We start from the raw sequence: 24,709 nt of genomic DNA, 5'->3' as shown, positions 1-24,709 counted from the left end.
AAAATCTCTGAAAAGAGCTTCAGAGGCAGATGGGTATTTCTATGTGTGGATAGAGTGGTAGGGCCACTCTAAATCAATAGGATTTACACTTCCCCTTTAAAAATCACCGCTACCACTCCAAGGTAAACACACATGGTACAATAAAAGTTGATTAAAAAAAAAGTAAAAGAAACGTTTCAGTTCTAAATTTGTATAAGACAAAAAAAAAATCCCTTCTGTTGAATCTTTAACGCATCAGTGCCTTTGCCTTGCCTTTCTTCTTGTTATTGCCTTTCAGAATAGATTAATTTCCCTGAAAGATGGAATTTACAATCTTCTGCTGATTGAAACATTTGAAGCTGTGGTTGATGATGGAACACTGAGGCAGGTTTTGTGCAGCTGTGAGCAATGAAGTCCCCCCTCCCTCTGGGGACAGGCAGGTTTGTGTCTCCCCTCTCTCCCTCCCCTCCCCCCCCCCCCATTTCCCCAACCCCCAGGCCAGCTTGGTCCCTTGTCTCTTTGTTACTCTGATTCTGGTGAGATGGTGTGAGTTTTGAGCTTCGAAAGAAAGTGTAATTTGGATTTTTTATCTTTCTTTTCTTTCTTTTTTCTTTTCTCTTCTTTCTTTCTTTCTTTCTTTTTTTTTTTTTAAAGAATAACCACTTGGAGGGAAATAAAGGGAGTCGGAGCTCCTCATTCCTTCACGTGGAAGACGCTAAGTCCCAAATGGATCACCTAGTGATATACTGGATTTCTGAAATTCCCTATGGTTTTTATATTGCTGACACACTAGCTTGAGAGAACTGAGGATGGCAGGTGACCTAAGGGTGTAGTGTCTACACGGGAGGGTGGGGGCGTGGGGTTGGCTTGGCCCAGAGTCATCAGGACAGGGGACGAAGCTTGGTGAAGATGGGCAGAGTGATCTAGGGAGCAGAGGGGCTGCTGGGGGCTCCAGCAAGGTGGACAGAGGCGGGGGGGAAAGAAGGAAGCTTGGAGGGGGCGTGGCGACAGGAGGTGGGGCTGGGTCGGGGGCGGGGCTTCTGGAGGGCGGGGCCCGCGGTGGGCGGGGCGGGCGGGCTCAGAGCCGGGTCTGCGCCTCGGGGATGTAGATCTCGATGCTCTCGGCGCTCTCGGTGGCCGAGTTCTGGCGGACCGACGCGGCGCGCTTGGCGGCCATCAGGCGCTTGCGGGCCTCCTGGCGCTGCGAGCTCTCCAGCGAGCGCTCCCGGATCAGCGGCGCAGGGCCCTTCGCCGGCTTCTTTGGCACTGGAGGAGGGGCCCTTCTCTCCTGATCAAAGCAGAAGGTTCAGGACATTACACAGCTTCTCAGGACAAGCTTGGGAAAGACTCGGATAGGTCAGTAGTTAGAACATCACACACACACTTGTTGGATTGTTTTTAAGATGTTACCCTAAGGGGTGATTACTGTTGATCTGCACACTGTATAGACATTTCTTTCCCCCCTCTTCATTATTCTGGTTTGGGTAGTCAAAGGATGCAGGAAAACTTAAGAAATCCTGATGAGTTTAAGGCCAAGGGCAAGACTGGATTGCAGAACTAGGCCTCTCTAAGGGCAGGATGTGAGTATTTTAAACACCTCCCTCTTCCCTCTCATCAGACCCCTGGTTGAAAGACTGAGGACCCCAGCACCTAACACCTGGGGAAATGGGGTCTCTGGAGGCTCCAGGCTCTTCCTAGTGCCAGAGATGGGCTAGGAGAGCACAGTAGCCCCAGAACTATCTAGAACAGTGGATCCCCTTTACGGAGGCAAGTCGCATCATCATCATCATCATCATCATCATCATCAATGTGCCCACCCAGATTCCCCTCCACACTTAGGCAACCAAAGGAGCTTAGAAGACCATGTCCTTGAGCTCTGTTGATACCATGGTGAGTGAGGCCCTCTGCGTGTTACACGAACACACAGCAATACAACGTACAGGGTGACCGACTAGGGAAGACCCTGCTATTTCCTACCCTGGGGGGTGGGGAGGCAGGTCGTTTCCTCAAACATCCTTCTTTAACAATGTCAATCCTGAGGAGGTCTCAGGATAACTAGTAGTCCCAAAGGGAATTCCAACCACAGGGAGAGAAACGGCCAGGAACGTTTATCTGTTTGGCAAGAAAACCAGTAGGGTGGGAGAAGAAGGGCATTCTAAGGCACAATGCTTTAGAAAGAGGATGTTAAGCTTCCAGGGTGTGAACAGATCTACACAAACCCAATGTGTCCATTTAAGATAAAACATCCCAAGGTGCTATGGAATGAAATGTGACCCTGTTCTTAAAATCTGGATCAGATCCAAAGGGTACACTTTGTGTCTTAACACAGGCTCAGGGCAGCAGTTCTTCCTTGCTTGCCAGGAAGAAGTACCAAATTCATTGTAGTACAATGCACTGGCCCACAGTTGTCTGAGGTGGTGGAAAAGTCGTGAAGGGGAAGCATAGTGCAAACTGTCCACCAACACAGTATTAGATTCTTTCTCTCTTCTCTTCTTTCTTTCTTTCTTTCTTTCTTTCTTTCTTTCTTTCTTTCTTTCTTTCTTTCTTTCTTTCTTTCCTTTCTTCCTTTCTTTCTCCCTTCCCCCCTTCTAAGTCCATGGCACGGTGAAAAGTTCTGATCATTGACAAAATCCATTAAAAATGAAAACCTTTAAAAGTTGAGATAACTAATGATTCACTGTGCATGTATCAAGAGGTCTCATTATTGCAATTTGTACTACTTCTTTGGGGCAGTTCAGCTCTTCATTGTGGGGTAATTCAGTGGATATTTTTAGAAGTATGACTGTTGGGAACTTTTTAGTCATTTACCTTTCCCCCTCCCATTTTTCTTTATTATTATTATTTTCTAATGTGTCAGTACTGAGGCTTGAACTCAGGGCTTTACACACGCTCTCACTTGGCTTTTCCACCCAAGGCTGGCCCTATGTGAGCCACACCTCCATGTCCAGCTTTTTTCTGGTTAATTGGATATAGGAGTGTCACACACTTTCCTGCCCAGCTGGCTTCAAATAGTGATCCTCAGATCTCAGCCTTCTGAGTAGCTAGGATTATAAGTGTGAGCCACCGGTGCCCAGCCTACCTTATTTTGTTGTGTTTTTTTGTTGTTGTTGTTGTTGTTTTGTTTTAAGAACGCTTTTTAAGTAATCAATGAATGAGAAATAAAATGGATCAATTCTGGAAAGTAAATTACCAGCACGTATATACCTGCCAGGATTTCTTCAAATAAGATCCACTTAAAAGCCTTGACAGCAGATAGCTTCACACGCAGAGTAAAGAAAACTGAATGTGGTACAATGTTTGGTTTCCCAACTAAAAGCCCAGATGTACACCATATAAATTTCATATTTAATACAACAACCCCCAGTTTGGTGGCAATAGAACTGGGGGTGGGGACAGTGAAGAGATGGCATTCTGTTACAGACTGTCCCTTGGGACCAGATTTCTTCCTGGAGTCCATTGACCCCAGGAACCCCAATATAATGGGCAGCAGTGTCAATAACTAGAATGCCATTGACTCTAATAAAGGAGGAGACTTGAAGAGAGCAAGACCACCATTGCTTCAAAGGAGCCTCATTTTCTGAGGTTGAATCTCTTGGAACTATTTGACCTCAGGCAAGTGTTTCAAAACAGTCATGTATGAAGGACAGCCTGAGGAAGCAGACATTGGATACTTGTCTGAGCCTGGTGGAGCCACCCTAATCAGATATGAAATTACAGTTGCTTAATTAAAGTAAAAGAATTCCAGTCTTTATTTCTAAACTGTTGCATGAGGACCACAGTGAGCAATATTTCCCTCCCCAGGCAAATCAACCAAGAGTAGAACTTTGGAAAAAAAAATCCCAACATTTATGATGACTACGGAAGCTTATGGTGTTTTAGACTTGAACCACAGTGATTTGTTTATTACTATACTTATGAGATGATCATCAAGTCAGTTATTTTTCAGGGCTTCCTAATTTTCTCGGAAACACATCCTCAGCTTGTAAGGAAGTTGAACTCTTGCTCTATGGTACCATGCATTGTAGATGTCATTTATTTTCATTTAAAAAGCAAAAGGGAGGCAATTCCTTCCAATGACTAAAATGGTTTAACTTAAAAGTTTAATTGACCAAAAAAAAAAAAAAGCCACATTCCCATTTTCCAATTCACAAAGACAAGGTTTTTTTTTTTCTTTTAAAATATGCCTGAAACATATTACAGATAATATCCCAAATGATTACTATGTAAACATTGTCATTACAATGAAATTTATATGATATCAGCTCCATTTCACATTGTAAACAGCAGGACTGAATGCAGAAGCCTATTTAGACTGTCCAGCGTTTGTACAAGTTTTTAAATGAACCATACAAAATCTACATTGTTCTACCTTCTTGTCAAGAGGATCCATCTGTTTCCAATTATTGGCCTTTAACTGATGAAGTTCGTCAAATTTCATACTAATATTTTCTATGGACAACTGCAGCATGTCCCAAAACCCCGCCAAATCCTGGGAAGTGGGTCTCGGATGAGCATTAGGGTTCTGTACAAGAGAAAGAAACATATTTATGCTTTAGAGACCATGTGACATACCAGGCTCAGAGCCAATGAGACATCTGCAAATATTCCAAATAATGTAAGAATGCCGGGTTCCTTTTGGTGCTAGGAGATAAAAGCGAGGCTATGAATGGTAATCTTATCTCCACTTTTGGTTTGAGTTGGTGACTCAATTGTCAAGGCTGTAAAATTCCTCTCTTAGAAGTATCTAGACTTGTTGTATGGGTCTGATAAAGCGGATAAGGTCAAACATTTGAAAAATTCTAGCATGAGTTATTATACCCTGCATTTAAAAACAACACATTTAAATACCAACTTTGAAAAAAAAAAACAACTTAGTATATTTATATTATTCAACACTATGCCCCATAATTTGTTCACTGAACAGATAAGGAATCTAGAATATGATTAGATTTAACATTCATGTTGAATAATAAAGTAATGTTTTCTAAGCACTCTGTAGGTATGTTTTTGGTTTTATTTCGTGGGTTTTGTTTTTTGTTTTTTTTTGGTTCTGGGTTGAACCTTTAATCTACCATTGAAACACACCTTCAACCCTTCAAAATACTATGTATTTGGCAATTAAGATGTTATTAGTATAGGAATTCATTTTATATGTGGCTGCTTGGATAAAATCACTTAGAATTTAATTAGATTTTTTTTTTTTTGTCATGGGGCTTGAACTCTGGGCCTGGGCTCTGTCCCTTAGCTCTTCAGCTCAAGGCTAGCACTCTACCACTTGAGCCACAGCACCACTTCCAGTGTTCTGGTGATGGTTGGCTTTGAACTGTGCTTCTCAGATCTCAGCCTCCTGAGTAGCTAGGATTACAGGCGTGAGCCACCATTGCTTGGCATTGTTTGTTTGTTTATTATGCCAGTACTGGGGCTTGCGCCAGGGTGTTGTGCTCTCATTTGACTTTTACCACTCAAGGATAGTGTTCTACCACTCTAGCCACATCCCCATTTCCAGCCTCTTGCTAGTTAAGTCTCATGGACTTTTCTGCCTGGGCTGATTTCAAACTGAGATCCTCGGACCTCAGCCTCCTGAGCAGCTAAGATTACAACCATGAGCCACTAGCACCCAGCATATATTTATTTATTTATTTTTCAGTCCTTGAGCCAATCCACTCAGTCCTTAATTGGTTTTAAATAGATTGCCACATAATACAGTAAGCATGAACAAGTATCTATACATATAGAAGCATGATTACAAGGATTAATATGCTAGGATTGTAAACCTTCAGGGTTTGAGTTGGTTTTCTTTGTCCTCACCCATATATCTCTGACAATAGAAGGTATGACCTTAATTTATCTGATCTAAGAAAGGAAAATAAACCACATTCAAGAGACAAAGGTGACTTGGTCATTGCTGATCATTTTCTGCAAGAGTAGTTTAAGGCAGGCAAGTCAGTTTGTGGGAGCCTCCTCGTGTCAAGAGCCTCTGGCTAATGTCACTTTTTTTCATGCCATGGAAAATCTGTGAGACCTCATGTTGTATAATAACATGAGGCCAGCTTGTACTTTCAAAACTCATCCCTACAAAAAATGGTACCATCAGAACTTAAGAAAGAGCAAAGTTGTTGACCATGAAATTTAACAGGGTAGAAAGAACTTTGACATCTTTGAATGGACTAGTATCACTAGCCTGGTTTTTCTTTTTATTTTATTTTTTTTATTTTTTTTATTTTTATTTTTTAAAAGAATCAATTTTTATTTTATTATTTTTATTTTGCCAGAACTGGAGCTTGAGTTCCATGCCTGTCCCTTAGCTTTTTTTTTTTTTTAAATCAGTTGTGGGGCTTGAACTCAGGGCCTGGGCACTGTCCCTGAGCCTCTTTCTGCTCAAGGCTGGTACTCTACCACTTGAGCCATAGCCCCACTTCCGGCTTTTGAGTAGTTCACTGCTGGTTTTTCTTTTTAAAAAGGTGTAGGCAAGCCGGGCGCTGGTGGCTCACGCCTGTAATCCTAGCTACTCAGGAGGCTGAGATCTGAGGATCGCGGTTCAAAGCCAGCCTGGGCAGGAGAGACCGTGAGACTCCTATCTCCAATAAACCACCAGAAAACCGGAAGTGGCGCTGTAGCTCAAGTGGTAGAGCGCTTGCCTTGAGCTGAAGAGCTGAGGGACAGCGCCCAGGCCCAGAGTTCAAGCCCCACGACCGACAAAAAAAAAAAAAAAAAGGTGTAGGCAGGCACCGGTGGCTCATGCTTGTAATCCTAGCTACTCAGGAGGCTGAGATCTGAGAATTGCAGTTCAAAGCCAGCCTAAACAGGAAGTCTGTGAGATTCTTATCTCCAGTTAATGACCAGAAAACTGGAAGTGGTACTGTGGCTCAAAGTGAAGAGTACTAGCCTTGAGTACAAAAGCTCAGGGACAGCGCCCAGGCCCTGAGTTCAAGTCCCATGACTAGAAAAAAAAAAAAAAAGGACGCATTGCTGGTGCTAGTGGCTTATACCTATAATCTTAGCTATTCAGGATATGGAGATCTGAGGAGAGATTTGAAGGCTGCTTGCATAGACAAATTCCAGATACTAATTTCAATTAACCACCCAAAAAATCCAGGAGTGGAAATGTGGCTCAAGTAGTAGAGTAACAGTCTTAAGTAGAAGAGAGAGTATACAGCCCTGAGTTAAAGCCCCAGTGCCAGAACATACAAACAAGACGTCTTTGCTGGGCACTATAATCCTAGCCTCAGGAAGCTGAGATCTGAGGATCGTGGTTCAAAACTAGCCTAGGCAAGAAAGCCCATGAGACTCTTATCTTCAATTTACCACCAGAAAAGTGGAAGTGGAGCTGCGGTTCAAGATAGTAGAATGCTAGTCTTGAGCACAAAAATTCAGGGACAATGTCCAGGCCCTGAGTTCAAGCCTCATGTCCAACTAAAAAAAAAAAAAGAAAGAAAGAAAAAACAGAAAAGAAGATATATGTATAACTATAGTTTGAAAACATTCTCATAATCCTGATTTTCTTGGAAAAAATAAACTATAACATTGTAAATCCTTGAGTCACTGTTAAAATGTATTCTTGGGGTTAGTATAGCTCAGTGGTGGAATGAATGCCTGCTTAAAACGTTTAAGGCCTTGGGTTCAATCCTCAGTATCATACAGCAACAACAAAAAATTATTTCAGTGACAATTAATGAAAGGCTTTGTGTATGGTATTTTGACTTAGTAAATGATAAAATTTCTTTCTAGGCATGTTAGTGCATGCTTGTAATCCCAATTTGGGAAGACTAAGGTGGGTGGAACGTGAATTCAAGTTCAGATTGGGGAACACAGCAAAACCCTGTCTTTATAAAAAACATTCCTCAACATCTAGGCATTCAAAACAGATAGATAATAGTCAAAGTGCCTTTCAAATAGTTTTTGATCGCACAATATATTTGGCCTTATCAGAAAGAAAAAAGTAAACTACCTATTTTGGATTCATGATCCCTATTGGCTAAACTTTTAGTTTTACCACCAATATAAAGAAATAGTAGTGTTGAATACATTATCTAAAACCACTGGGCTCTGAAGCTGAGATTTTGCACTTTTTAGGGTTTGGGAATATTTACATTTACATAATGAGATACCTTGGGGATGAGACTCAAGTTTAAACATGAACTTCATTTCCATTTCATAAATGCCTTACACACACAGTGAAGGTAACTATTTTCCATAGTAAGAGGAGTTGAAGTCTGGGCCTCCCACTTGCCATGCAAATGCTCTACCACTAAAGCCACACCCACAGCCCTTTCCTTTTGTTTTTTAGGGGTTTTATTTTGTGTGTGCCAGTACTGGAGCTTGAACTCAGGGCCTAGGTGTTATCTCTGAGCTTTTCTGTTTAAGACTTGAGCCACAGCTTCACTCCCAACTTTTTGCTGGTTTATTGGAAATAAGGATCTCACTGACTTTCCTGTCTGGTCTGGCTTTAAACCTCAATCCTTAGATCTCAGCCTCCTGAACAGCTAAGATAACAGGCATGAACCACTGGTGCCTGGCTCTAGTTTGTTTTTGAGGTAAGGTCTCCTATTAAATTGCCCCTGCTGCTCTAGAACTGTCTCTACTTAGCTACTATCTGGGATTACAGGTGTGTGTGTGTGTGTGTGTGTGTGTGTGTGTGACACAGGGGAGGAGATTTCATGTTACCTTTCCATAGAGGTTTACAATAGATTCCAATCACTCACATACTACACCTGTGTTTACACTACAACTTGTTATGTGAAGTCAGATGTAGGATTTTCTACTTGTAGTGAGTATCATGTGAGTATAACAAAAATTTCAGATTTTGAAGCATTTCTGGCTTCAGATTTTTTTTGTTGTTGCTGTTTGTGGATTTTTTTTATTTTGTCCGTTGTGGGTTTTGAACTCTGGGCCTAGGCACTGTCCCTGAGCTCTTCAGCTCAAAGCGAGTCCTCTGTTGCTTGAGCCATAATGCCACGTCCAGGTTTCTGGTGGTTAATTGGAGGTCAGAGTATCACGGATTTTCCTGCTGGAGCTGGCTTTGAACTGTGATCCGCAGACCCCAGCCTGCTGAGTAGCTAGGATTACAGGCATAAGCCACCAGTGCAGCTTGTTTTGTTTTTTTAAGGCAAGAAATTCGATCTCAGACTTAGCCCACCGATTGCTGGGATCACAGAGGGACATCACCATACCCAATCTGTAGATCATTGGGCACAAATACCTGTAATATTTTTTTCAGTGTACTTAACTTTGTATCATAGGCAACTTATTCCCTCTTCTTAAGGGATCTCTTTTTTTTGTTGTTGATTGTGGGGCTTGAACTCTGGGCCTGGGTGCTGTCCTTGAGCTCTTCAGCTCAAGGCGAGTGCTCTACCACTTGAGCCACTGCACCACTTCCCTCTCAAGGAATCTCTTTGCCTTACCTTTGTGAAATAGATAAGTAAGGAAACAGAAAAAGAGAGCTAGGGTCTGATCGTTCTTCAAATGGATAGTCATGTGACTTCCCACACACAAAAGTGAGTAGCAGCTCAATGCTTAATCCAGGCCATCGTGGAGGTTAGAGGTCAGAAAGTAGAAGAAAGAGGAGGCTGGGTTCTTTGGTTTAGTTATGTTGGAAAAAGCCAACTTTTGTCAATTCATTCTAAGCCTGAGAGTCTGGTTTGGGATAATGTGTAAGTGTATCCAAAATAAAGGGCCTATTATTTTTCTCCTCCTCAGAGAACTAAAGAAGAACTAAAGCAAGGAGGGTTGACTCTCATTCTGGCCAATCATAATGCTGCTTTTATGTGGCTGTAAGCCTGAGTGGGGCCAACACTAGGCTACCTTGCTTCCTGCTGCCAATGGGGTGGAGCTAACTCCTTCAAGCTAAGGAATAGAACTTCAATCCTGAGTGGAATTTACAGGAATGAGGCCAAATACACTGGGCTGTGAGTCTTGGCTCTGCCTATAACTGTGCTTGGTCATAGATTTTTAGCTTTTCATACTCATTTTTCTCATCTATAGTATCATCATAAGAATGATGTCACTATTATTAACTCTAAATGCTCATTCTAAGGATTGAATGAACTCAGACATCTACAGGTGCTTACTTAATACAGAGTCTGGCACATGTATGCTCTGGGCCTTTCCTGCTGGGGCCTGGCTTCACCACCAATGACCCTCTTCCCCAGTGTGGCACTGGATTCCTGCATTTCACTTTGTTTCTCCTGTTCTCCCAGAAATAAGAGCCCACCAGGAACAAGGAAACATCAGAAGTTGTTTAATAAGGCTTTAAAGTTTCTTAGAAGTCAGCAAATCTTTTCCAAATATCTTGTCTACAATGACGTCTTTAAAATCTGCACAAAGTGCTACCTGTTGATGGCTTAAGCCTGTAATCCTAGCTACTCAGGAGGCTGAGATCTGAGGGTCACGGTTCAAAGCCAGCCTGGGCAGGAAAGTATGTGAGATTCCTATTTCCAATAAACCACCAGAAAACTGGAAGTGGCACTGTGGCTCAAGTGGTAGAGTGCGCCCCTTGAGCTGAAGAGCTGAGGGACAGCACCCAGGCCCAGAGGTCAAGTCCCAAGACTGACAAAAAAAAAAAAAAATCTGCACAAAGTTTACATTCTACTCCACAGTACAGTTGTTCATTAAATACTTTCTTTGGGTATACCAGTCCTGGGGCTTGAACTCAGGGCCTGGGTACTGTTCCTGAGATTTTGTGCTCTAGGCTGGTGTTCTACCACTGGAGCCACAGTTCCCCTTCTGCCTTTTTAGTAGTTAATGGGTAATAATAGTCTCTCTAGCTTCCCTGCCCAGACTGACTTTGAACCATGATATTCAGATCTCAGCCTCCTGTGTAGCTAGGATTACAACTGTGAGCCAAAGGCTTCTGGCACTTTTTTTTTTTTTTTTGTCGGTCTCGGGGCTTGAACTCTGGGCTTACACACTGTCCCTCAGCTCTTCAGCTCAAGGCGAGCACTCTACCACTTAAGCCCCAGCACCACTTCCAGTTTTCTGGTGGTTTATTGGAGATAGAGTCTCACGGACTTTCCTTTGGGGGCTGGCTTTTAACCATAATCCTCAGATCTCAGCCTCCTGAGTAGCTAGGATTACAGGCGAGAGCCACCAGTGCCTGGGTTTGGCTAATTCTTTTAACAACTGTGACTTCCACAGTTTCAGCAGTATAGCTTTCTATTTCCCTCCCTCCCTTCCTCCTTTCCTCCCTTTCTCCCTCCCTCCCTCCCTTCCTTCTTTTCTTCCTTTCTCTCTTTCAGTGTTGGGCCTTGTGCTAGCTAAGGCAGGTGCTCTACCACTTGAGTCATGCCACTTGAGTGTGTGTGTGTGTGTGTGTGTGTGTGTGTGTGTAGATTAAAAAAAATAATAGCCTAGAGAAGAGAAATGGCTTTTGCTGATTTTCTATTTTCTCTTCATTGAGCTCTGTCTAGATAAATCTCCTTCCCCCTCCTACCCCCAGTCTGTATCTGTCCTTGTAAATAAGATAAGATCTGAAGAGAGAACAATGGGCCAGTGATACAGAGTTAAAATTCTAAAATCATATTTTGGGTCATTTATATTGCAAACAATCAGGGTTTCATGTTCCACACATAAATAGTGGCCTTTCCTTTTCTTTATTTTAGGTCCAGCATGTTCAACAACTTAGTAATCAAAGCCAGGCTACTGAAATTATGCTTTAGGAGACAGTAGCAAGCTTTTTATCTTTTGTTTCAAGCCCAGGTGAGTTGTAGCTTGCTTTATTTTGCAGTCGACTCTTAAAATAGGATGGCTTAAATAAGGTAAAATTTTTTCCTTTTTTAAAATTTTACCTTATTTTTCAATTAGTGTAAACTTGTAGTAAGAGGGGATTTCATTGTGATATTTGCATACATGTACACAGTGCACCCTCAACAGAGTTACACAAGTAGTAGAAGAGGTGCTTTTCTTTTCTTTTCTTTTTGTCAGTCATGGGATGGAACTCTGGGTCTGAGCACCGTCCCTCAGCTCACCCACAGAGAGTGCTCTACTACTTGAGCCACTTCTGGTTTTCTGGTGGTTAATTGGAGATAAGAGTCTCAGGGATTTTCCTGCCTTGGCTGGCTTTGAACTGAGATTCTCAAATCTCAGCCTCCTAGGATTGCAGGCGTGAGCTCTCAGTGCCCAGCTTATTTTCTTTTAGTATGTCCAAAATTGTTGGATTGGATCATTGTCTCAAAGAAATCTAATGTACACTTCAGGATACCCTCCACCTGTGACCTTTGAGGTAAAACAGAAACTCTGTTTAGGAAATAGCCATTGACAGCTATTTTAGAGAGAATCATGATCCAAGATGTTTTGCTTTGTAATTTTTAGCTTTGAAACATCAGCTTGCTTTATATTATGGGAAGAACAATAAAAATCCGAGCTATCATATGAAAGCCAGGAAAATGGAAATTTTTAGTTTCATAAAAGCAGGAAATGAAGTTTTAATGTGAGTGCTTTTCTCTCCAAAGATGATTTGAGTGTAAATATTTTTTTTTTTTAAATTTTAAGAAAAGCAGGAAATAAGATTCATTAAAAAGTTGTCTGTTCTAGGTAAAAGACTCCCAAGCTTGAGTTCAAACAGTTTTACTTTAGTTTGGCTAGTCTTGAGGACAAGTTCTTCTCATGATTCTCTACTAGCAGGAGATCGTGAGGAGGCCAAATGTTACCTACCAGGTTTTCTTCACACAGTTCTCTGAACTGGTAGAATTTCTGGGCCATGAGAAGTTGGGCACTGCCCACTGCGGTTCGGATTTTCCCTAGAACTGAAAAGAGCAAACACACAAGAAGTTTACACAGATGCCTCATGGCAGAGATTTAGTCTGGTAAATAAAGAAAAGAGAAGGTTATGATGTCACGATGGGAAAAAACAGCGTATGTGGCACGTCCCATGCCCACCCACGTCCTTGTGATGTGAGTCCATGCACTCCGGGCTCCTGGGCTAACACATAAAATGAAATGAACATGAACGTCATGCATATTTCTTGAGAGTTCTGGCTTCCCATCACAGCACTGCATGAGAAGAGGCAAATAAGGGTTTCTGTTTTGGTTTGTTTTAATTTCTATTTTTTGTGCTGGGCTTCAACTCAGGATGCTGTGTTATCACATGGCTTTTTCTATTCCAGGTTGGTGCTCTACCATTTGAGCCATACCTCCATTTCAAGCTTCATTGCTGGTTAATTGGAGATAAGAGTCTCACAGACTTTTCTGCTTAGGCTGGCTTTGAACCTCCATCCTCAGATTTCAGCCTCTTGAGTGGTTAAGGTGTGAGTCATTGGCTCCTGGCTAGGTTTTTATTTCTTAAACTTCTTTTACTCCAAGGATGAATTTCAACTGTTTGTCAGTACAGTTATGGATTCATAAAATCAGCAATCATGGTATACTACCTTGTTTTTCTAACCAGAACTCAAACATAAGAAAAGCAAAGCTTGGATGGGGGAATCTCTTGGCAATCGCCAGACCTAACCCATAACCTTTATTATTTTGCTGGAGTTCAGCCACTGATTCTGCCAGACAAGGGAACAGTTTTTTTTCTTTTCCTTTGTGCCAGTCCCAGGGCTTGAACTCAGAATACTGGCATTGTCCACTTCAGCCATGGCTCCACTTTCTGCTTTTTGGTGTTTAATTGGAGATAAGAGTCTCTCAGACTTTCCTGCCCAGGCTGGCTTTGAACTCTGATCCTCAGATTTCAGCCTCCTGCATAGCTAGGATTATAGGTGTGAACCACTGGTGCTCAGCAAGGGAAAGGTTTTCTAAGCAGAGAGAACATGCAGTTTGCTGCCTAAAGAATACCAGAGCCAGCCCAGCTTGTATGGTGCAGCCTGCTTTTCTCATGAATACAGGTTCAGTTCCCTATATGGACATATAGGGAAGCTATATATCTTTGTTTGGTTGGTTTTTTTGGGGTCCAGTCATGGAGCCTGAACTCTGGGCCTGGGTGCTGTCCCTCAGCTCTTCAGCTCAAGGCTAGCGCTCTACCACTTGAGCCACAGCGCCACTTCCGGCTTTTTTCTTTTTGCTTATGTGGTGCTGAGGAATGGAACCCAGGGCCTCTGGCATGCAAGGCACGCGCTCTACCACTGAGCCACCTTCCCAGCCCCGGGAAGCTATATATCTACGGAAACTTTTCTTCACAAGAAAGCTACTTCTTGTTCCCTGTGCAGTCCAAGGCCAGCACCCTGACTGCCAAGTGGATGTGCCCCAACTGGGTGGGGCTCTCTGGAAAACCTCCCCAAGTCTGTGTGTCTCCCAGGGATCCCCTGAACCAGCCACCGACACAGACGCAGCTGCCACTGGTGGAGCACTGCCACTGGGCCATTTATAACATGTCTGCCTTCTGGGGCAAGAGGGAAGGGGAAAAGATGCCCACATGGAAAAGCAGCTTCAGAAAAACCCTGGCCCAGTGTGAAAACCTTCCTGGAGAATAATCGACATCTAGGCAGTCTTGTTGTTCTGAATTTATAGAGTATCAGAGTGGAATTCTATGTGTCTCTGTCTGTCTCTGTCTCTCTGCCTCTCTCTCTTTCTCCCACTCCAACTAGTGTGAGTGTATGACCCGGGTGAGAGTTTAGAGCAATGCTTTCTCCTCCACTGAGAACCTTTGGTGCTGGTGGCACTGGGGTTTGAACTCGGGACCTGCGTTCTATCCCTTTGCTTTTTCTTTCAAGGCTGGTACTCTACCATATGAGCCACAGGTCCACTCCTGGCTTTTTGGTGATTAATTGGAGCTAAGAGTCTCATGCACCTCCCTGATCAGGCTGGCTGTGAACTGTGATCTGCAGATCTCAGCCTCCTGAGTAGCTAGGATTATAGGCTGGAACCATTAGTTTCTGTCTCCTTTTCTCAGCCACATTCCCCAAAAAGTTTGATAAGAATACAGAAGAGAAAGAAACTTCATTTCCCAGGTTTTTCTAGTAATTCGCCTCTTTCTTGTCTACAATATCAGGCTGGGTAATAGTTCATCATAATAGTTTATAATACATATTATACATGTGACACTACTTAAATGTTTTGGAACATTGTTCATATGTCACAAATCATACCAAATAGCTCAGGGACAGAATGTTCCTTTTCAGTCACAATATGAGGCTATCTGGCAGAAATTCTTCAGGCCTAAGTTTTGACCTTCTTTCTACTTTGCTCTAAAACTCTTTTGAGATGCTTATCATTTCCCTCATTAACTAGGTTTCCTCTCAGTGTCTGAGCATCTCTGATCTAGAAAAGACAGCTATGTAAATATAAGATACTTTGTATTGACCGGACCCCCCCCCCCAAAAAAAAAGATACTCTGTGATGATTGAGAGGTGATTGGGGCACTTGTGGCTCATGCCTGTTATCATTGCTATTAAGGAGGCTAAGATCCGTTCATAGTCTGCTCCAGGAAGATTCTTCATCTCCTGTTAGCCAATAAAAAGCCAGAAATGGAGGTGTGACTCAAGTGGATGAGCACCAACCTTGAGTGAAAAAAGCCAAGTAAGAGCTCAAGGCCCTAAGTTGAAGCTTGCGTACTGGCACGCACACATGTGTGTACACACACACACACACACACACACACACACACACACACACACACACACACACGTTTAGAGTTGATGACCTGAGTGATCCTGAGTTCTTGCTTCAACTTACTGTCAATCTCTGGTTTCTCCTATACAGGAAGAGGGCTAACGGTATCTATTTGTTGAGTTATTCTACTAATCTGTATGAACTGTTAAGGATAGTGCTGTTAAGGATAGAAATCATGTAATAAATATTGGTTATGATCCTTTATGGATATGACAACCAGAGAGCCACACCTACTCTAGCCAGAAGAGAAGAGGGGGAAAAAACAACAAAGTCTGAATATTTAAGGGTGACTGGACATCCTGGTTGCTTGAAACAGGTTTATTTTCTGGAGAGTTTGTCCCAGATTTGGCAAGGTAAGTGGAACAGGTAATTCCTAAGTGAAAAGGTAGTTTTAAGCAAGCCCTGGGGTTGGGGAAACCTCTCTGAAATATCTTGCCACAGAGCAGATTAAGTGTGACACACCGATTCTCAGAATGTATTTTAGAAGTTTACAAAGAGAGACTCAAGTTCTCTAATTTGTTGGTTGGGATTCCATAGCTTCTGGAAGTTGTTGTAAAAACTTCAGCTATTCTGATAGACCTCAGGTCTTGAAGTTAGTGGTTCTCAAATATACCTGAATGCCTGAGCTTCCTCAGATCTCCACAAAAGCAGTCAATATGACAGTGGTTCTTGCCAGGCACCGGTGACTCCTACTACCGAGGAGGCTGAAATCTGAGGATCAAAGTGCAAAGTCATCCCAGGCAGGAAAGTCTGTGTGACCTCTTATCTCCAACTAACCAAAGTGGAAGTATGGCTCAAGTGTCAGGGCTTCAGCTCCAGCCGCTGTAGTGGCAAGCATGTGCACGCCCACGCCCACACACCACATGATAGTTGTTCTCACCAGAGAAAGCATTGCTCTAAACATTCATCCAGCTGACACATTCATCCGATGAATAGAGGGTAACTTAAATGTTTTCTTAGAAGTAAAACAAGGGACATCTGGGGCTGGGAAGGTGGCTCAGTGGTAGAGCGCTTGCCTTGCATGCATGAGGCCCTGGGTTCGATTCCCCAGCACCACATAAGCAAAAAGAAAAAAAGCCGGAAGTGGCGCTGTGGCTCAAGTGGTAGAGTGCTAGCCTTGAGCCGAAGAGCTGAGGGACAGTGCCCAGGCCCAGAGTTTAGCCCCACGACCGGGCCCAAAACAACAACACCAACAACAACAACAAAAAAACAAAAAACAAGGGACATCTTTCTTCATTCAGCAAGGTCTGGAGCAAGCCCTGGATTTAGAACCCTTGTGACAATATCTCGGGTGGAGTTCCTGTCCTTCTGTTTCCCAGGTTTTTGCCTCGTGTTCCTTGGATGGAAATTTCTTAAGGACTACAGGGTACTGGCATCTTTCCTAGGTCCAGGGAAGGGATAATGACTTGGGCCTAAGAGAAACCATGACCTGGGAGAGCTGGGGGATAAGTAGGCAACAATTTGTATTTCCTTGCCCTCCACACATTCTCTTGCAGATCACTAATAACTAATTCACTCTGAAGTTAAGAGAGAAGTCCTATTGGGAATTTTCTGGGGTTTTCTTTCCGTGTGTGTGTGTGTGTGTGTGTGTGTGTGTGTGTGTGTGTGTGTGTGTGTGTGTGTGTGTTCCCTTGGACACTCACTTGGTAGATGTAAAATGTTTTCTCTGGAAGGCAAAATTTTTTGTTTGTTACATGTGCCTCCAGGAAGTAAAAAAAGCAATACACAATAAATAGAAACATCAGTGGAAGTAGAAAACAGAAAGGGAAAAGACCAACTATTATAAGTGAGAAATGAGAAAAAGAGACGAGTTGGGCATAGGGGCACATGCCTATAATCCCAGCACTCATGAAGCGGAGGAAGGAGGATCCAGGTCATCCTAGACTACAGAGCAAAATCCTATCTCAAGAAGGAGATGGAAGCTAGGTGCTGATGGTTTATGCCTGTAATCCTAACTACACAGGAGGCTGAGATCTGAGGATGTGAGGATCACAGTTCAAAGCAAGCCCAGGTAGGAAAGTCCTTGAGACTCTTCTCTCCAATTAACAACCAATAAGCCAGAAGTGGAGCTGTGGCTCAAGTGGTAGGGGGCTAGCCTTGAGCACAAAAGCTTTGCAACAGCATCTAGGCCTTGAGTTCAAGCCCTAGGACTTGAAGAGGAGGAGGATGGGGAGGGAAATAGAGAAGGAAGAGGCAAAGAAGAAGGAAAGTCAGAAGGAAGATGAGGGGGAGAGAGAGGAGCATCTTGATACTGTTTGATAATGTTTTGCACTCTAAAATGTACAATGCCTACCTACAGCAAAAAGAAAATACTCAGAAAAGCAAGAGCAAAAGTAGAACGAGTAAATGAAATACAGGTGCAACTGTGGGCTCTTCCCATACATCTAAAGGAGCACATCTAGTATTAGAAAGTTGGATCAGGCTTTGGTAGCTCTCCCGTGTAATCCTATCTCCTCAGGAGGCTGAGATCTGAAGATTGTGATTTGAAGCCAGGCACGAAAGTCTGTCAGAGACTCTTATCACCAATTAGCCACCAAAAAGTGAAAGTGGAGCTTTGGCTCAAGTGGAAAAGAAAATGTTCAGGGGCACTGCGCAGGCCCTGAGTTCAACCCCCAACAACAGCGTGTGCATCCTTGGCATGCGTGCACACACACACATACACACACACAAATCTAGTGTTAAGCATGCCTTCCAAAAGTGTTTTCATAGAGCACAAATAGGCCATGAGAGTTCTGAGAATTCATTCAGTCCTTCAGCATGCTATATGAAAGCATTCTGCTAAAGGAAAATGAGATCTGGAAAGCAAGGGTCAAGTCCCTCCCTCACAGAACTTATGTCTTGGTAGAGAGAAGTGGGGAGAGATACAGACAGTGATAGAAACATTCTGGATTCACTAGATTACTTGTATTGGGACAGGTAGAGTTCAGCCTGACTGAGCAACCCGAAAGGTCAAGGGAGTTAGAGAACATTGTATTACAGAACATTTCCTACAGAATGGAAAACATGATTTGCAGTCAAATTGGCTACAGTATAAAAGTTGGGTCTGAATTAAAATATTTAGTTTTAGTCATCACAATTTGATAATGCCAGATTTTTTTTTCCATATGGGAAAAAAAGGATTAAAATACTTTCAGATACTTTGGTGCTCAAAGGATGATAGAACAAACATCTGGGTTCCTCCTCTTCCTCAGAGGAACCAATGTTAATTTTGTTTTCACATTTGCTCCTGAATTTATTTACTTGCCCACCTCCATGAAATGCAGCCCTAGAGAGTAGTAGGAATTCTCTCCTGCCCTGTTCCCCTTCAGGGACAGAGGGTGGGGTGGGGAGAAGTCGCTGGAGTAAAGAATGACTATTCCACCCCATCTCTCAGATCACTAAGGTCTCCTCACTGGCCATTGGAAAGGTGATAAAGACTTTCTGAATGTAAGCAAAGGAACATTAAATTGGGGTCATCTCTCTCATCAGGCTTTGTGGCTTGAATTGCAGTAGTAGATCTTCTTTGACAGAGTGGAGCTTTAAGGCTCTTTTGAACCAGGATGGGATGTGCTCCTGGGGTTCTGTGTTGTTGGGTAAATGCAATCTTTCTAGGTTGTTCAATCTAATGTAGTATTATAGCTCAGATCCTGAATGTTCTTCCAAGTCCCATGTGTTCAAAGCTTGTTTTGCTAGCCTGTGCTGCTACCAGTAGATGGTGGGAATGAAGGAGAGAGGCCATTGTGGAAGTAAGTTAGGTTATTGGCAGCAGGACCTTGGAGATGATACTAGGGCCCAACCCCTTTTGCTCCCTTTTGTTTCCCAGCTATCAGGAGGTGAGCACCAGCCTCTGCCATGGTATTCCGTTACAAGTTCAAACAATAGACTAAAACCTCTGGAACTATGAACCAAAAGAAACCCTTTTCTTTCTTTCTTTCTTTTTTTTTGCTGGTACTAGGGCTTGAACTCAGGGCCTGGGCACTATCCTTGAGCTTCTCTGTGCTCAAGAAAAGTGCTCTACCACTTGAGCCACAGCACTACTTCCAGATTTTTCTGTTTATGTAGTACTGAGGAATCAAACCCAGGGCTTCATGTGTGCTAGGCAAGCACTCTACCACCAAGCCACATTTCCAGCCCTAACCCTTTTCTTTATTAACCTGACTCCTTCAGATATCTTGTCAGTGACAGAAAGCTGACCTAACAGAAGTAGCTAACAGTTTTAACCACCCTCTTTTCTTCTCTCTCGGCATTTAGGGGAAGTTTGGTCTGAAGCTACTTATGTAGAAGCCATCAGGGTGAACTTGACAGAGATGATTGCTGTAAATTGTAAGTTCTATTTATTTTTCTGAACTTCAAAAGGTAGTACAGGGAAGTTGCAATTTGACATGTCCAGTGCTTCTTGAGGAAGTTGTGTTTTCTTTAAAGATTATACACCATAATGAACAAAGATGTGTGTGTGTGTGTGTGTGTGTGTGTGTGTGTGTGTTGGGAGGGGGCATAAATGCAATCTGTGATTTGAAATTTCTAGCTAGATTCAATCGAAGACTAAGAGACATTTAGAGAGAAGCACATCTCGTGTGTCTCACTGACCCCTGTGGAATAAGGTTTTTACTTGAGAACACAGAGGTATAGGAAGCACACAGGTGAAGAAAATGAACACTGTCTTAGTGTTCTGTCAGTGAATCTCAGGCAGATGCAAGTTTATGCTGGTGACAGCAAGGTAGAACAAAGACTACTTTCTTTGAGGATATGCTTGACTTTTTACTGGGTCAAAATCAGCATGTCAGGGCTGGGAGCAGGGGGCAGTGCATAGTTCAGAGTTAGAGTATGTCCTTTAGCATGCATGGAGCCCTGGATTCAATCCCCTGCACTGAAACTTAATGATAAATATTAACCTAGATTTCAAATCCTTAAGCATAATTATCACCTGTATAATACCTCATATTCCAAGATGATTAGTGTTTAGGTCTGATATCCTACTCCACAGTCATTAAGCCTCCATGTGAAGCCTCAGGCACAGTGAAGAACCTACACCTTTCTCCAACCTCTAACATAGATGTGGTCATTGCATCTCACCACAGAGGACACATCTAACTGACCCCTAGTGGTGAGGCCATTACATCATCATCATCATCATCATCATCAACATCATCATCATCATCATCATCATCATCATCATCATCAACATCATCATCATCATGATCACATGTGTGTGTGTGCACCAGTACTGGGGCTTGAACTCAGGGCCTTTCACTCTCACTTTGCTTTTTCATTCAAGGCTGGTATTCTACCACTTAAGCCACACCTCAGTTTTTTTAATGGGTTAATTGGAGATGAGAATCTCAAAGACTTTTCTGCCTGAACCAACTTTGAATCTCAATCCTCTGATCTTAGCCACCTGAGTAACCAGGATTACAGGCCAACTCAGCATTCTTTATTGGTCAAACAGTGTCACTTTTTACAAATAAAAAATAACATGTTTAATTTGCTAGGGTATATCTGGAATTATAACTTGTATATCCTATCCTTTAGTTCTTGGACATGTACCTAGCAAACTAAAAAGTGGTATGGCCTAAATCAGGGCATTATTTCCTCTGCATCTTCTTACTTTAGTATCTATCCTCTGGAGTATAAACTAATTGAATGTCTCCTTCTGTTGATGGCTTTCATTCAGGAAGATTTTCACAAATGTTACTGTAAGGACAAACCATTTCTTCTGCCTGTATGTAAAAGGAATCCATAATAATTACTTCGAGATGCAGATTTTAGTGTCTCTGTGTGAAGTCTGGAATGGTTTCCTCCACCTATCTGAGTTAGAACAGTGGTCCAATAGCTGCTGGGTGATAAAGAACCATAGAAGAGACAGGCTCTTAACCATGACTGGAAATAAGAGGTTCCCACTAATGCCCTCCTCCCACCTCAGGTCAGGACATTGCTCAGAAAACAGATTTGCCATGAGTTGAAGGGTGAGATGCTGTTCATGTATGGCAGCTCCCACTGCAAAACAAGGCCCATCACAATCAGGTCCAAAGAGTCTGTCACATGAACCTGCCAACCAGAGCAGCAACCCTGCTTCCCACACAGTGCCGAGCCTGTGCCTTGGTCCAGGAAGAACCCACACCCACTCGTCTTTTACTGCTGTCCACTAGTCCTTTGAGATGTTCTTCGTTACCTCCCTTACTCATTTAGCACTTTCCTTTTTCTTTATTCGGTCCCTATTCCTTCATCATCAACCATAACCTTGCCTCTTATGAAATTAAAGGAATCGCAACCAGGCATGAAGACTCTCAATGTTCTGTCTTCTCCTAAAACTTGTTCCACATTCAGTCCTATAAACCCTTCAACTGCCCTTACTATGACAATCTTTATTACAATTAGATTTATAAGACTTGATCACAATAGGAATAGCCTCCATCCTTTGCCAACCTTGTAGGCCTGGTTTTATTATTCCTTCCTCCCTCCCTCCCTCCTTTCTTTCTCTTTTCTTTTGGGTCCGGTTGTGGGGCCTGAACTCTGGGCCTGGGCGCTGTCCCTCAGCTCTTCAGCTCAAGGCTAGCGCTCTACCATTTGAGCCACAGTGCCACTTCTGCTTTTTTCTTTTTGCTTATGTGGTGCTGAGGAATCAAACCCAGGGCCTCATGCATGCAAGGCAAGCACTCTACCACTGAGCCACCTTCCCAGCCCTCTTTTTCTTTTTCTCTGTCTCTGTCTCTTGCTCCTAGTTCCTATTTCTTTTCTTTATTTTCCTTTTTGTTCATGCTGGCAATTAAACCCAGGGCCTCCCAGATGCTAGGCAAACTATCACTGTGCTACACCCTCAGCTCCAGACCATTTTCTTATCCGATATTTTTCTCACATTTCAACTTTTCCATAGTTTTTTCCTGTTTAACATTGTCTTTGTGTTGCTGTAACAGGAAACCACAGACTGAGTGATTTACAAACAACAGAAATTTATTTGCCATAGGTCTGAAGGAGGGGGAAGTCCAAGGTCAAGGTACTAAGGGGTTGAGTGTCTGATGAGAGATGCTCTCTTTTTCAAGATAGCACATTAAAAGCATCATTCAAGGCCCCTAGTTGCTTCTAAGGCCCTATTCCTTACACTATCATATTAGCAATTAAGTTTCAACATGTGAATTTTGGAAGATACATTATATCATAGTACCAACCATCCATAGGATAAACTCTGTTCAGCCTTATCTTTGTTCATTTTTCAACTGATGTAGACACTGCAGTTTCCAAACCCCCACCCTCCACCCCTGCCCAAGTTTCTCTTTAATAGTGTCTCTGTGGGTGCTAAATTACTAAGCAGGGATGCCTCCTCCTCTGAGTACTCTGCCATAGCTCCGCCTCCTTGGCCTGGCAACATCCACATCCTTCCCATCCTGGTCCTGTGCACCCTCCTCTACAAACTCCACCTTGCCACCAATCCCTCTCCCTCCTCAAGGCTTCTTAAGCTCCCATGCCTAACCATGTCTGCACATTCCGCATTCTTCTCCTGTTTATAAATCTGATTTCAACCAGACCATGGACCTAGGCTTACACAAACTGTGACTATGGAACCCCTGGGATCCCATTAAGGGAGTAAGTTTTGAAATAGACTAAGCCATTTAAAGACACTGTGTCAACCAGAAAACAAACTGCCACATGCTAATCCTTAAGCATTTTCATCTCATCTTGCACCACTTTTTATTTTCTTCCCAAGGCAGGCCATAGACACTGGAATTTCTTTTCACAGAGACAGACTATAGAAACGAGTGGTTTTCCTAGCCTTGGAGCTGGCCACAAAGAAATGCTCTGATCTGCCTTGCCTAATAGCAGACGACAAGACCCCATATCAGGAGTCTTGCTGCATAGCCAGGAGGAGAGAATGCTTAAGAATCTGAAATGAGGGCTGGAAAGGTGGCTTAGTGGTAGAGTGCTTGCCTTGCATGCCTGAGGCCCTGGGTTCCATTCCTCAGTACCTCATAAGCAGAAAAAGCCAGAAGTGGCGCTGTGGGTGGCTCAAGTGGTAGAGTGCTAGCCTTGAGCTGAAGAGCTGAGGGACAGCACCCAGGGCCCAGAGTTCAGGCCCCAAGACCGACAAAAAAAAAAAGAATCTGAAAAGACAAGCCTTGTTGGGTTTCCTCACTCAGCCTATTACCATTGGCCACACCCTTTCTCTGCTCATCCAATCACACTGCAAGAGTTTGTGCATGTTGTCATCATACCTATGCAATTGAATTTCCATAAAAACCCCCAAAGAAGAGGGTTTGGTGAGATTCCAGATAGCTGAATGCTTGGAGAATTGCTTGGAGAGTCCAGATAGCTGAAAGCCAGAATTAGTTCTCAATGGAGGAATTAGTTCTCATGGGGGATCATGCTTGGATGAAAACCATGGGGGATCATCTTTGCAACTTCTAGAATCCGGGAAATTTACTGGCCTTGGAAACGGATTTGTGTCCAGGCCTTGTAACCTCCTCAGCCTCCACACCCCTCCCCTCTAAAGGATACCCCCAAAAGGATGCCCTCTAATTGTTCTCACACCGCAGTGAATTGAACATTCTCAAAACTTAAGCCTAAAGTGCAATGCACACAATTTCTTTTTCACAACTGCCACGTCCCCAGTGGTCCCTAATTTCAGGTTGGGCCAGAAGCAGTTCTGCAGTGAGTGAGTGTGTGTGTCTGTATGTGTGTGTGTGTGTGTGTGTGTGTGCGCGCATGAACAGACCAATTAAAGGCTCACTTAGAACACTAGATGAGAATCAAACAGGAAACAGCTAGGGTGCACCAGCTAGGTGCACATGACTGGCAGCAAGTGAAGGCCAGACCTCAGAAAGTACTACATTGTCTGTCACCCCCTAATCCACAGTCTGTGGGGATCCAGCAGACGAAGTCCAGCCATCCCCAAGATAGCTGAGTGCAATAACGACTGTGCACAGCTTCCGTAACCAAACTCCACTACAGGTTTTATCACCAACCTTATATTCTTGCCAAGGTTTCAGAGCAGTCTGGAGAATGGAAGGCCGAGTTTCACTAACCTGGATGCTATTACAGGCAAAATTAAAGTGGAATGGATCTACCTCCTGTACACACACACACACACACACACACACACACACACACACACACTGCGTTTATCAGTTTGTTTCAGATAAAGCCAGGAAAATTCCACCTATAAGTTGTCCACAATTCAAGAAGCTAAAGATAGATTTCAGAGTACAAATCAACCAGTATT

General features: G+C 43.1%; 1 protein-coding gene across 1 annotated transcript in view; it reads right to left on the bottom strand.

Moving 5' to 3' along the window:
• Positions 1-854: 854 nt before the first annotated feature.
• The window catches only part of Dlgap1 (DLG associated protein 1), a 169,211-nt gene continuing 145,356 nt past the window's right edge, over positions 855-24,709 (bottom strand). Inside the window, exons 8-10 of the mRNA XM_042674982.1 lie at positions 12,628-12,719; positions 4,349-4,501; positions 855-1,267 (exon numbers count right to left, since the gene is read on the bottom strand). Of these exons, the coding sequence (XP_042530916.1) occupies positions 1,058-1,267; positions 4,349-4,501; positions 12,628-12,719 (455 nt within the window). The 3' untranslated portion in view covers positions 855-1,057. The remainder of the gene's footprint in view (positions 1,268-4,348; positions 4,502-12,627; positions 12,720-24,709) is intronic.

The sequence above is a fragment of the Dipodomys spectabilis genome, unplaced genomic scaffold (genome assembly GCF_019054845.1).
Source record: "Dipodomys spectabilis isolate Male_0828 unplaced genomic scaffold, ASM1905484v1 ptg000024l, whole genome shotgun sequence".
Lineage (NCBI taxonomy): Eukaryota > Metazoa > Chordata > Mammalia > Rodentia > Heteromyidae > Dipodomys > Dipodomys spectabilis.
Note: the sequence above shows the minus strand (reverse complement) of the source record. Positions and strands in the feature narration are given on the sequence as shown.